The sequence below is a fragment of the Vipera berus genome, assembly GCF_964194415.1.
Source record: "Vipera berus genome assembly, chromosome: 6".
Lineage (NCBI taxonomy): Eukaryota > Metazoa > Chordata > Lepidosauria > Squamata > Viperidae > Vipera > Vipera berus.
Window position 1 is genome coordinate 21,325,135 of NC_138208.1, and position 14,554 is coordinate 21,339,688.

The following is a 14,554-nucleotide window of genomic DNA, read 5'->3' on the forward strand; positions in this document are numbered from 1 at the left end:
CCAGGATGGCTTTGCAGGCCACATGAAATCACTTCGTGGGCCAGATCTGGCCCCCGGGCCTTGTGTTTGACATACCTGGTTTAGAGTGTTATATTCCATAAATTTTTTAAAAAGTACTTACAAACATGTGAGATGGGTTACTATCTAAATTCTTGACATTTAGATAATGAGATATGTAAATTGTATTTGTTTGTCTGCCAAAACAATATCCTTATGAATTTTGATAAAAATGTTACTGTCTTTTAATAGCTTTTTCTGTAACATGTATTTGACCAAATTCCTTGGCTTGTATGTTGCAGCTCTTTATTTGTAATCCAGATTTTCATAGATATTTTAAACATGAAAGATAAGTAGAAGAATCTGTCAATTCTTCCTCTATCAGAATAAATTGGAAATTAATAAAACATTGTATTTTAATTACCACTTGTTGCAAAGAACAAAGCTTGATGGCCTTTAAGAAATAATAATATTGATAATTAGTGTGTATTTACCCATGTCAAATATGCTTATTGTCTTGTCCAATCTGAAAAGCCATTCCTTATGATTCCCTAGAGTGATGATGTTCTAATTTGTTAGTACTGAAATACATATTTTCTATCTTTTGTACATTCAAATTTATTGCCTGCTAACTAGTTACTTGCTCCAGCAGTTTGTGCTGTTAGTGGTTGTTCTTACATTTGATTCATTAACTGTATGAACAAGGAATATATTCTGAATAAAGCCTAAAAATTTGACAAGACAATCATAAAGCTACATAAAGAGGAAGGAAGGAAGGAAGGAAGGAAGGAAGGAAGGAAGGAAGGAAGGAAGGAAGGAAGGAAGGAAAAGGAAAGGAAAGGAAAGGAAAGGAAAGGAAAGGAAAGGAAAGGAAAGGAAAGGAAAGGAAAGGAAAAGGATGAGAAGCAGGTAAAGTGAAATCAAGATTACAGAAATTCTTTTTTCCAACTGAAATTATTGCCTACTGAATAAATTTGTAATTTATCTTGCTTCCTAATATCATCAGCTAAACTCTGCTGAGAAAGTTTTTTGGGAAACACTCTTTGATGGCTAATGTAGTGAGTGACTACATTAATTAGGAACACTTTAAAGCAGAAATTCAGGAAATGTTTAATGTTCTAAGATTTATATTAATTGTTTTTATTTTGTAAATTTTCTTCACCACAGAGTCACTTGATGAGATAACAATTATACAAACTATACAAATTAAATAAATAAAGATGAGCCAATCATTTACAACTTTGAAGAAATAAACACTTTTTCATAGTATCATGGCTTCTATGATTCATAAAAAACATAGAATTATAGCAATGTAAAAGAGTTTTTTAAGCTACCAAGCCCCATTCTTTGTTCCTTGCAGGAATTCAGTTCCTCATGTTTAACAGATCCCTATCCAGCCTCTGCTTGAGTGTATGTTAAAAAAAAAAGAACCCAACACTGTTACAAAGTCTTTTATTAGAAGGACCTTTTCTTGAATCATTATTATATTTTTGAAATATATTTCTCATGCTGGTTCTTTGCAGATACCTCAAATCAGCTATGCATCTACAGCTCCAGAACTGAGTGATAACACCAGGTATGATTTTTTCTCTCGTGTGGTCCCACCAGACTCCTATCAAGCTCAAGCTATGGTTGACATTGTGACAGCCCTTGGATGGAACTATGTGTCAACACTGGCATCAGAAGGAAACTATGGGGAAAGTGGTGTAGAAGCTTTCACTCAAATCTCTAGGGAAATTGGTAAGTGAATCTGTTTTAAAAATGTATTATGGATGTGAATTTTAAATCCTGGACATGGCCTCCATGCTTCATGTAAAATAATTATATATTTGATGAGAACAAAGTGATATACTTGATGGGACAGCCTGATCTATGCCCTTCCCTCCCAGACACAAATGCTTCTTTTTAATCAGTGCTTACTAGGATAGTCAGATAGAATGGAAACTTTGTTGGGGAAAAAAACAGGAGAGCTGGGTGTTTAGGAACATACAAATTAAATTGTGGCTGCATGGAGTTCTTTTAAGTAGATTGAGATCCTACTAATGTATTGCATGAGTGATCTCACTGAGGTCTTTTCCACCTGGAATTTGCAATTCAATTCTTAAATAAAGTTATCACTCAGAGAAAATTGTCAACTTGGCCCCCTTATTATTATTATTTTTTTTTACCTTTCTGAGAATTTGCCTGTAGGTTCTTCTATATGGACAAACTGTTGGAAAATCCACTTTGGGGGAATGTGAAAGTTTTCATTGAGGTGACTAGACAAAGTATCACAATACATAAGAATTTTTGGTTTGAAGCGCTGGTGTTGATCATTTTTATGGCAGCCCATAAAGGTCAATTTTTCCTCTCATTTGACTTGACCCTTGATATACCCTAATTATTATTTTTAGGAAGAAATATTCTTGATAAGTCAAAGGTTATAAATATGATTCATGTTGCTTTGGATCTCACATTCTATTTTCATTAGAATAGTCACTTTGTGTATTAAAAACTGGATATCTTTAAAGAATTGTAAATTTTAGTCATTATAAAATGATACATTTTATTAAAATATGTTTTATTTTCAAGATGCTTCTTGAAGTAGGCTAGCCTGAAAGAATGTTGAACTGAAATTTGATTCATAATATCTCATTCCACACTGGCTTTTAGAAGATATTTATTCTAAACATGTATTGAAACAATGTCATATAAAACAAGCAGTGCAAAAAGTTATTGTATGTTCTGATCTGACAAATTTTGGTTAAGACATTTTTACCTTCAGATCTAAGAATACTGAAATAACAAAGGATGTTGATATTTTAAAATTAGTTATGTTAAATGCATAGAAGCAGAAATGTGTGGCCTATAGGACATGTTTAGCAAGGATTGGATCAAAGTTGCAAAGACCTGATTTCTATTCAGTACACCCTTCAAAGTGTTTTTTTCCCATTGGCTGATTTCACCTCTTAGGTTGGGCATGCTGTGTAAAAATAATTGGAGTGCAAATGATGGGTGGATGACTCAAGCAAATAATGACTTGAAAGACTAAATTTCTGGTCCCGATGACCGACCCAGACTGAATCTGCAAATAATGACTTTACTAAATTTGTGAGTTCCCTGGAAGACTGGGTAACTCAGAAGCTTTGTCAGAACTCATTATAACCAAGTTATTTCTATTTGTTTTATGTATACATAGAACAAAATGCTCCTTCCTAGCAGTATGAAATTTAACATGTGCAAATACTTAACTAGGATGATTTTAGGAAGCTACACTCTTAAAATTTTATATGTTCTGGAAGTGAGGGGATACAAATGGTTTTTTGGTTAAAATGGTTTGTGTTCATTTTTTAAAAATTAACTTGCAATAAAAGATAACTTTGTCTTTTAGATTATGATCATTTGGCCTTTTAAAGATTCAACTGTTGTTTCTTCTTGTCCTCTTTTAAAAGATTTAGAATGGAAATGAATAGATTGTCAGCTGAAGTGCAGCATAATGAAAAGGTCAATGTGGGGTTTCAACAACATGTCACATTGTTGTATTAGACATAAGCAGAGAGCACATATAAAGCAATGCACATAAATATTAATATTGTGTAGGGCATTTATTATTAGTGCAATCAGTAAATTCTTGCTTCAAAAATACAGATAGCTGAACTATCTCTTGAAGTCATGTTTCAGATACTCTTGATTTTAGTTTTTTGCAAAATGGTTTAACTTTAGGTCTATGTGTTCATTCCATGTCAATAGAATAAAGGTTTAATAATGTAGCTGAGAAGAATATTAATCTGTTCACCTGTGATCTGAACAACTTATAATTATTTAATAGCTACATAACATAAATACATTTCTTACCAGACAATATAAGATACATCTAAGATGTACACAATGATGCTTGCTTATGCATGAGGAATTTCCTGTGATCATTATGTCTAAATGCATCTTAAGAACTAAAAGACTGATTCTCTCCTTCAGTTAACTGGTCCTAATGGTCTATAAATAGTGGACAGAACCAGCAGCAATGCTCTGAGCAATATTGGTGGTAGGATCAAGCTCATTTAGTACCAAGTGATGCAGATAAGTAAAAATGCAAGGCAGAGCTTGCTTTTATTTCTTACAAATATTACACAGAGCAGGTCTGTGTTATTAATGGGACAATTAGGTTTACGATAGAATCTCTTGCTTGGCTCAAAAAAGCAACTCTTCCGAGTATGATGAAGTTGTTTATTCTTCAGATTCCTCTAACCAAGCCGAGCAAGATTGTTTCAGCACCTAAGGCAAACTAAGAGCCACATCTTATTTCTCCTGACATGATTAACAAGGAAGTGTTGATTTGCTCATTGCAGTTTGGAAGACCGGCAGCATTTTTATCAAGCTTTAACAGAATTGTCAAGCTTATTGCTTTTTCAATATCTCTTTACCCAGCAGTTTATCAAATATCAGTTGTAAAGCCAGAACTTCCTTCTCCATAATTTTTTTACATATGCAGACGCGCGCATGAAAATACACACACACACACACACACACACACACACACACACACACACACACACATGGACATCTTTAGAGCACCATGTGTCTGAACAAATGTCAGCAAGAGTCTGATGGCAACTAGGAAACAAACATGCTTGACATCTGGCAGTAGAGAATGATTAAACAAATTCTCTCTAGGGTGCTGGCTTTTTGCTTGGTTCAGTTATTGTGACATTTTTATTACAAAATCCAGTCTATCCCTTAATGGAATATGGAATGCTGTAGATCTCCGTTTATTCCTGTTAGTGGCCAGTGAAGCATCAGGATAAATCCAGACGGGAAGTTTTTGCTTCTTCTGACAGGAACGGAAGGAATGAAGATAAAACAGAACACTCCAGTTTATGATTAAGGGAAAACACTTAGTGCTTTTTGAATTCTCCCTTGCCCCCTGCTTCTAATACTGACAACCTGAACGTCTGTCAGTACAAAGGTGTTGTTAGAAAAGACTGCAAGCAAAGCTAACCTCTGTAAATTGATTTGAGAAACAAAGTGGGTTTTGTTGGTGTTTTGGAAGATGTGTTGCACAAATGTTTACTTGAGCCAGTCTAGATATACAGCATCTGCCTACATTTCTTCTCCTCCTGTTAGGCCTTTTAGCAGAACTTTACAGCAGAGCTACAAATGACAAGATTTTTCCCTTCCTTCAGTAATTTGTAACACTGTCTTGATCTGGGTAAACATCTTCCTGCCAATAAAACTTTCAGAATATTGTAGCACAGAAGCGTACACTAGCTAATTTCCAGGTAACAGGATGTCTTTCCTTCTAGATATAAGGAAGAACAAGCAAAAATTATTTGCTTGGAAAACATGAATATGCAACCAAAATTGATTATGTACAAAGCACTAAGAAGACTTCATGTATATAACATGATCCAGGCGAAACTGCCACAGGGTGAAGAAACGAAGGGGGAAAAAAACCACAGGCGACTAATCTTGTTAAATCATGCTTTTCTATTAAAACAATAGATTTCATTTTGAAAACCATTTTTTTTAAAAAAAGCTATAACCCACTCAGAGTCCAAGGACAACTTAACACCCCCACGCAAATATTTAAATTAATGTAGTTTCAAAATCAGCTGAGAATATGCGGTCTATTAGATTTCATCTGTAAATGTGATTCAGATTTATTTCCTTTTATTTTCACTTGTTTGGGCACATTTATGCCTTTCTATTAAGCATGCTAACTATATATAGTTAACAATAAAAAAAAATCATACCTATATTGTACTCCATCAAGTCAATGAATTCAGTGAATATATTTCCTCTGTAAGCTGTTGAAAAGAGGAGATATAGATGCCTGCAGTGGGAGATACGAATGCCTTCAAATAAAAGAAATACATGTTGCACATCATCACCCAAATAAAACAAGTTGGTGGTCCGATTTTAAGGTTTAAATTATATCATGCATCCTTTGCTCAATGATGTGATAGCACATTTGCCATTTTGACATCATTTTAGCTTGTAACAAATAGCTAAAGGAAGGAAACCTATTTTTGTTCAGAGAATAACAATTGCAGATATTTCTGTGGGAGAACATTCAGGATGCTTCTTTGGTCCTGGATGTATTGCTGAATTTTCCTTGCCAAATGCAAGAATGAAACTGTTACAGTAAAAATATTTAAAGGAGGCTTTCCAAATGACAGTATTTGTACACATTGTCATAAAAGACAAAAGGCTTTATTTATTTCATTTGTATCCTATCACAATTAATTTGTCTTTTGACACCTTAAAAAAGAGAAAAAAAATCACTTGTAAATCTAAAATTTAATATCAAATTGGGAATATTAAAAATATCACACAGATCAAAGGTAAAATATGTGCTAACCAAACTTGTATAAATGATACATCAGAAATAATTATAACTATTATAATTTAAACAGAAAATCTAATCTAGTTTATTGTCAACAGGAAGATTCTTCCATTGACACGTGCCTGTAAAACCTGTTTCTTCCTTTCCATTACTCTGTACTAAATGTGCCACATTAGTTTTTCATGACAGCATTAAGACAATGAAGCAAAGCAAATAGGTCCATGCAAAGATTTAATCTAAATCATAATTTGATTCAAAGATAATTCAATTGACTCTCCAAACTGAATTAACTTGATTATTTGGATTGAATTATTTGATCAAATTGGGTATCTTTAAATCAGCTTAATGACTTTGGAACTAATTGAATTGGATTGAATTGGTCATGTGTGCAGAACTGACAATTTGAATCAAATCAGGGCCAATACTCATACTTCTATTAGTACATTTGGGTGATGCCCAAACCTGCGATACCAAATCATTTTTCACTGTTGTATTTAATTTTGTAGTGGACAGAGTATTTCTTTAATTATGTGGTAGGCAATGGCTTGTTATTTCTCATGATGAAAAAAGATGGAAATTTGGTATAATTCCTATAATTTCCTTTCATCCGGTGGCAGTGCTAGACAGAGGTACTGGAGCTACAGTCACAAATTTCTAGGGAGCCAGTCTAAAGACAGAAGCTTTATGATGATACTTCACAGTTTACATGTGAAATTCTCAAACATACCAATTTGTCTCTTTTATATATAGGGTCTAGAAAGTTATTGGTGCCATACTAAAAAAACTTGAATGGCACTAGAAAATATGTAGGCTTGTAGGCTTCACCTTGATATCTCTTGATGATTAGGCCATTTGGCATTTCAATTGTTTGTGGTTTTGTTTTGATTTGTTGCTACTCTACACATTGGGCTGCCACAAAGATGAGGGGGTCAAACTATTTTCCAAAACACTAGAAGGTAAGACAAGAAACAATGGATGAAAACTAATCAAAGAGAGAAGTAACCTAAAACTGGGGAGAAATTTCCTAAAAGTGAGAACAATCAACCAGTGGAGTGGCTTGTCTTCAGAAGTTGTGGTGTCCCATCACTAGAAACGTTTAAGAAGAGATTTGACAGCCATTTGTCCAGAATGGTATAGGGTCTCCTGTCCATTCAGGGGTTGGACTAGAAGACCTCCAAGGTCTCTTCTGTGCCTGTATCTCTGGTTCATCATCAGACAAATGTTTAGAGTAGATTTGGAATATGTTGTTTGTTTGGTGATATTAAAGTTATTATTGCAGGATGTAACCTGTTCTGAGTAACCTTTTACAGTTGACTGATGGTGATTTTATTAATGCTGAAGGTGTTCAAGAAGTGCTTCAGATATTTTGGGATTGTGCCCAAGGCATTTAATATTAGTGGTACTGTCTTTGATTTCTTTTGCCATAGTCACTGTACTTCTATATGCAGGTCTTTGTACTTTGTGATTTTATCTAGGTTTTTTTTCTTCTTCTATCCTGCTCTGGCCAGGTACTGCAATGTCCACTATCATCATCGTTGTTGTTGTACTGTATATGTTGTATGTAGCCCAAAGTTACACTGTCTCTTTAAAGAAATAAAAAAATAATTTCAAAGGAAAAATGTTAGATATTGATACATAAATGTTACTTTATTAATTTATTTTATGTAATTTTAGCTCATTTATGTATACTTTTTAGTTGTATTAATTATAGTTTTATGTATTTTTATTGTTGTGTTCCCTAGGCTAAGGGCCATAATAAAGGTTCTCATTTAATGTGATTTGAAGCATGGTTAAAAATCAATATTCGAAAGACTGGAGGAAGATACTTATTGCTAGACTTAGATACATATGTATCACAATGTTACATTACATTTCACCTTGAAATAACTTTCCAATTCAGAAGCTGAATAATTTTCTCCATAATTCTTTTTTAACATTGTCATAGAGTTTCCCTTCTTTAAATTACACAGAGTTCAATAAAGTACCATTTATGGTAGTCTTTGAGATAAATATTGAATCTTGGAAACTGCAAATAGAATTTCTAACATTTGTTTATAATAAATTCATTAAGGCAAAGTCTGTATTTATTTCATACTTTTATTTATTTTTTCAAATGATTTTTTACAGTAGTTAAAGGTAAAGGTAAAGGTTCCCCCGCACATGCGTGCTAGTCGTTTTCGACTCTAGGGGCCGGTGCTCATCTCTGTTTCAAAGCCGAAGAGCCAGTGCTTGTCCGAGGATGTCTACGTGGTCATGTGGCCGGCATGACTAGATGCCAAAGGCACACGGAACGCTGTTACCTTCCCACCGTAGTGGTCCCTATTTTTCTACTTGCATTTTTACGTGCTTTCGAACTGCTAGGTTGGCAGAAGCTGGGACGAGTAACAGGCGCTCACTCTGTTATGCGGCACTCGGGATTCAACCCGCCAAACTGCCGACCTTCTGATTGACAAGCTCAGTGTCCTAACCCACTGAGCCACTGCGTCCCTCCACTGAGCCACCGTGTCCCAGCTTATAAAACATAACCTGAGGTGGCTCTTGTGATCACACAAAATATACAAAACTAAAAACATTACATACAGTCAAGGCTCTATAATATTTCTATCCTGAATACATATGTTTTGGGCACAACTCCAATTCCAATCTAGTACCTGGGAGAAGTGCTAAATTTTTGTGGCCTTCCAGAGGACTAAGATAGAGATTTCCAGACTGTGAGGCAGAAGCTGTTCCTTAGAGCACACATAGCTAAGAAGAAAGTTTCATCAGATGACTTCATTTAATAGAGAGGACCTAAAATGTGCCCACTCTACCTTATCTGATGGTGCAGGCAGATATTGTCAAGGGGAGTGGGTCCACAAATGATCTGGCCCTGTGCCATATATCTAGAAGAAACCAGGAATTAATGAAGCGCGCACAGTGGTGATATAAAGTATAAGGATAATAACCTGGTGGAGATCTGAAAGTTCTGTTGCCAAGGTAACAAGGAGTGAACAATTTATTAACACCTAATTGGACATTGACTGACAACAAAAGGGGTTGGCCAGGTACAAGGGAAAGTTAACTGCATCTTTTGAGGGTAAAAATCTCAGGCTCAGTTTTGCCTCTTCTGTAATAACTTTGGTAAAGTATACTTTTGACTAATCATGGGCCAGGAGTCTTTCTTTTCTAATTGACCAAAATGGGATGGAAACAGAACCAGACTATCTAATATATCTTACTATGTTACCTTTTGCTGTTTTTCAGGTCAAAGTCATTTTTTACTTAAATATATTTGAAGGTCTTCCACACAGAAGATAAACAAAATCATTACTGGAGAAGGATTTAGAAACTGCTATGGTAGCCTTTACTAGGTTCAAGGCTTGATAATAATAATAATAATAATAATAATAATAATAATAATAATAATAATAATAATAATAATAATAATAATAATAATAATGATGATGATGATGATGATGATGATGATGATGATGATGATGATGATGATGATGATGTTGGAAGGGACCTTGGAGGTCATCTAGTCCAATCCCCTCCTCAGGCAGGAAACCCTATACATTTCAGACAAATTGCTGTCCAGTCTCTTCTTAAAAACTACCAGTGTTGTAACATTCACAGCTTCTGGAGGCAGGTTGTTCTACTGATTAATTATTTTAACTGTCAGGAAGTTTCTCCTTAGTTCTAGGTTGCTTCTCTCCTTGACTAGTTCCAATCCGTTGCTTCTTGTCCTGCTTTCAGGTGCTTTGGAGAATAGCTTGACTCTCTCTTCTTTGTGGCAACCCCTGAGATATTGGAACACTGCTATCATGTCACCCCTTGTCTTTCTCTTCATTAAACTAGACATACCCAATTCCAGCAACTGTTCTGCCAACATTCATGGCTGATTTTGTTTTATTCCTGTCTTACAATCACAAAAAACTTATTACCCCATTTCATAATGCTTTTCTCAGAAAAACTATTTGATCCTCTGTGGTTGCAAACTGGGGAGAGATTCCAGTCTGTTAAAGAAGTTACAATTTTCTTAACCTTAATAAAGCTGTTGCATAGTCATCTTTTTCATTCACTTGTTGTCAGCCATTCAATGGACATGTCAGACCTACTAGATAGATGAGATCAGGAAATCAACTCCCCAGAAAGGCTAAAATCACTTTTATTGAGATTGACTATAATGACAGAATCCACAAGTCTAATTGTGTTCTACTCCTTTTCCTTCTTTACTTATACGAATTAGAGGAGTATAATCCTGAGCTGTTTCCAAATCTTATCTTCTTGTTCTGGGCTTAAAAAAAAGTTTCAGTCCCTTTTGCTTAGGAAATGGTCTCTCAAATTTCTATCAAGATAATCTTCCTTAGTCTTCCCTGAAGTCCAGATGAGGTATCAGATAGGTATTAGAAACATTATGATATAAAAGTCTAGGTGCAGCAATATTGCAGGTTATTGAAAGGATTCCTATGAAAAACAATTTAAAATTAGTTTAGCAATTACCACAGCCTTATTAAATGTACAACATACTTTCTTATGAATATGTTATTAATGGCTGCTTAATACTTATCCTTACTACTATTAATAAACTCAACAGGTCTCCAGTTAGTTTGCCCGGACACTGGACTTCATATTAAAATTGCTTCGTGTCAATGTTGAAGACAGATATTTTGAATTCACTTAAGGGAATGAGCATACTTACTAGCTGTTAATTTAGGAATAAAGCTTTGCAGACTTGGCTTATGGGATCATGAACCAAACATTAATGGGATTTACTGGAATATATGATTTGTTATCTGAGTCAGAAAAAAGGGGAATTTAAATTAATGACTGTGATGTTTCTGTGGTTTTTCTCAGTTACATGTATAGATTTACACATGCCACATATCCTACTTTATACATATAAGGGAATATGTCTCATCAAAAGCCTGAAAAGGGACATGCATTTGGTGTCCCAAGAGGTACACAACAGCCTCTACAAGATATTGGGTGATGACATTAAATGTACCTCTTGGGACTAAGGCTCTAGTCTTATTCTAAAAGCTAAGCTTCTCAAATTGTCATCTGAAAAGGTGATGAATATCTCTCAAACATGCTAAAAGACTCAACAGACCAGTAGTGACTCCTCCACAATATTTTTTCCATGAAGTCCCATCTCCTATGTCTTCTTTTTAATGAGGATGTTATCCTCAAATCTGTAATGGCCACAATGATTGGATACTATTATAACAATATCTAAAGTGTGCCAAGATTTCTTTTCTTCCCACAGCCATCAGTTGTTTAAACAATCTTTATGCTGTGTGGGGGGACAATGATCTCTCCTGTGTCTGACCCACTTTTTTCTTCCCTCCCTTCACAGAGTAGAAAGATTGGAGAGAAAGGAATTATAAGAGAGTAAGTAGGTACATGGAATATATTAGGCTGATTCTGTAGTGTGCTTGAGGCTTCCAATTCCAAGTGTGTCGGGAGCTGTCAGTGCTATTGCATTCCTTTTGAAGTGCATTCCCCATTATGTGGCTATTTATTCTCTTGTAATTCTGCAATCTCTCAACATTATAAGGGAAGATAAAACAATGTCAGTGTCAGATCTGCCATCACAAAGCTCCAGCCCTGCTTTGCTTTGATGGCATTCTGCCCAGTGGTGGGATTCAAATACCTGAACAACAGGTTCTTTGCCTGGATGCAGGCTGGGCCTCCAAGGCCTAGAATGGACTTCCGGAAGTGATATCTACTTTGGAGCGAAGAAGCAGGCGAGACAGCAAGTTAAGCAACTTAACTTTATTTACGAACCAGGCAAACAACAGAAGAACATTGCTCCTATTTATACTAGCAGCTGTCAACGGTTTGGCCAATCAGGGCTGAGCCGGTTTCCCGCGCCGTTCGCTTTCGCCAATCGGAGTCAGCTGGTTTTTGACAGCTCGGAGCTGTCATCGGTAGCGCGTGCTGTTGCCAGGTGATTTTGACAGCCGAGAGCTGTCAGTCGGTTGGCGCCTGCGTAGTTCTGTCCGGCAGCTTTTGACAGCTGTCAAAAGCTGCCGCGGCTTTACCTCAGCCCTGTTTAAATATATATACAATGTTTTTAACATGTGAATACATAACACCCCTTACCCCTCCCTCTGATTGAGTTGAAGTTTCCCCAACTGTTTCTTTTTTGGGTTTCCCCATTCGAAGTCTTCCAAGTAGGCGGGGGGTCTTTTTATTCTTTCGGAGTGCCGGGGGGTTGTCTCTGCTGGTCGTTCCCTTTCCCCAGGCGTGTCAGGATCTGGCTCGGGGGGCAGGGGACTTGGCTCCGTCGTTTCAGAGTCGTTTTGTGTGGGGTCTTGTTGTGGTGCAATTTGATCGGGGGGGTTTTGGTGTGATAATGTTTGCGGCGGGGGTTCTGCCTGCATTTCGTCGTTCCCCCTTTCCCCCATATTTTGTGGGCTGCGACGCCGTAGTTGGTCGATGTGTCTGCGGATGTGGGAATTGTTCCCTGTGTCTATGACGTATGATAGGGGACCTGTTTGTTCAATGACAACCCCCTGTGTCCATTTGTTGCCCCCTCCGTAGTTCCTTGCCCAGACAGCTTGCCCTGTGCTGAGAGTTCTGTACTGGAGGGGAAGCTCTGGGTCTGGAGGGGATCTGTCGGGATGTAAACGGTCCAATCTGGTAGTTAGTCTCTTGCCCCAGCGGAGTTCTGCTGGAGACTTTCCTGTAGTTGTGCAGGGGGTGGTGTGTTGTGCCAAAAGGAATTGAGCCAGTCTGCGGTGCCAGTTGCCGGTGATGATTTTCCGCAGTGCCTCTTTGGTCGACTTCACCATCACCTCTGCCAAGCCGTTAGTGGATGGGTGAAACGGAGCCGTAGTGGTGTGCCTAATAGAGTTCGCCGTTGTGAAACTCTGGAATTCGTAGGAAGTAAATTGGGGGCCGTTATCGGAAACTATTACATCCGGAAGCCCATGTGTTGCAAACAATCCCCTTAAAACCTGTATTGTGGCTGCCGAAGTTGTGCTTGTCACTGGGGCCACCTCAAGCCATCTTGAATAGCTATCCACAACTATTAGGAATGTTTGTCCCTGGAATGGACCTGCAAAGTCTATGTGGATGCGTGACCAGGGTGTCTTTGTAGTTTCCCATCTGTGTATGGGAGCTTGGGGCTGGGCTGCTCTGACAAGTTGACAGGGATAGCAGCCGGCTACATGTGCTTCTATCTGCTTGTCTAATCCTGGCCACCAGACGTAGCTTCTGGCCAGAGCCTTCATTTTGACGGTTCCTGGGTGACCTTCATGGAGGCTTTCTAACACCTTTAGTCTGTGCTTCTCAGGTATGATTACCCTGCTGCCCCATAATAAACATCCTTGATGGGTGGATAATTCTTTTTGCTTCAAAATATAAGGCTGGAATTCTGGGTCTGGGGGTGTGGATTGCCAGCCAGACGTGACATAGCCTAAGACTCTGCCCGGTGTTTTGTCTGCAGCAGTGGCTGCAGAAATGTCCTTAACAGATAATGGGCATTCAGGCAGTTCTGAGATAGCCAGTATCTTTCCAGCTGGTGCTGGGTCTGGGTCGATAATTGGTTGGGGCAGTCTGCTAAGCCCGTCAGCATGGCCCATACTTTTCCCTGGTTTATATTCTAAGGTGAATGAATAGGCTGACAAAAAGGTAGACCATCTCAGGATGCGGGGAGATAATATTTGGGGCGTTAGTTTGTTTACTGTAAAGATTCCTAATAGGGGCTTATGGTCCGTAAAAATGGTAAATGGACGGCCATATAGGTAGTCATGAAACTTTTTTACGCTAGCAACTATAGCTAAAGCCTCCTTATCAATTTGAGCGTAATTGCGCTCAGGTTTTGACAGCGTTCTAGAATAGAACGCTACAGGGGTTTGCGTACCTTCCTTAGTTAAGTGGCTTAGGACTGCTCCAATGCCGTAGGGAGAGGCATCGCAAGCCAGACATAAGGGTAGCTGTTCGTTGAACAGTGCCACCGTAGCATTGCTAGTCAGTAAATTTTTTAGTAGGTTAAAACTTTTATCGTGCTGAGGTGACCAGTTCCAGGGTTTGCCTTTATCTAATAGCCTGTGGAGGGGTTCAGCGATGGAGGCTTTATGAGGCAGGAAGGTATGGTAAAAATTAACTAAACCTAGGAAGGCTTGTAGTTCCTGTTTATTTTTAGGGGTTGGTGCTGTTTTAATGGCTTTAATTTTTGTTTCAGTGGGGTGAATTCCCTTTGCGTCAATTTTAAATCCTAAAAACTCTGTTGAGGGCACCCCAATG

The 14,554-nt window shown here is 37.5% G+C and overlaps 1 protein-coding gene across 1 annotated transcript in view; it reads left to right on the top strand.

Annotated features, from left to right (window-relative positions):
• Positions 1 to 14,554, top strand: part of GRM8 (glutamate metabotropic receptor 8) — a gene marked incomplete at both ends in the record, with an annotated part of 557,094 nt that overhangs the window by 140,585 nt on the left and 401,955 nt on the right. The window contains one exon of the mRNA XM_081331179.1: positions 1,521 to 1,737. Coding sequence (XP_081187305.1) covers positions 1,521 to 1,737 — 217 coding nt within the window. The remainder of the gene's footprint in view (positions 1 to 1,520; positions 1,738 to 14,554) is intronic.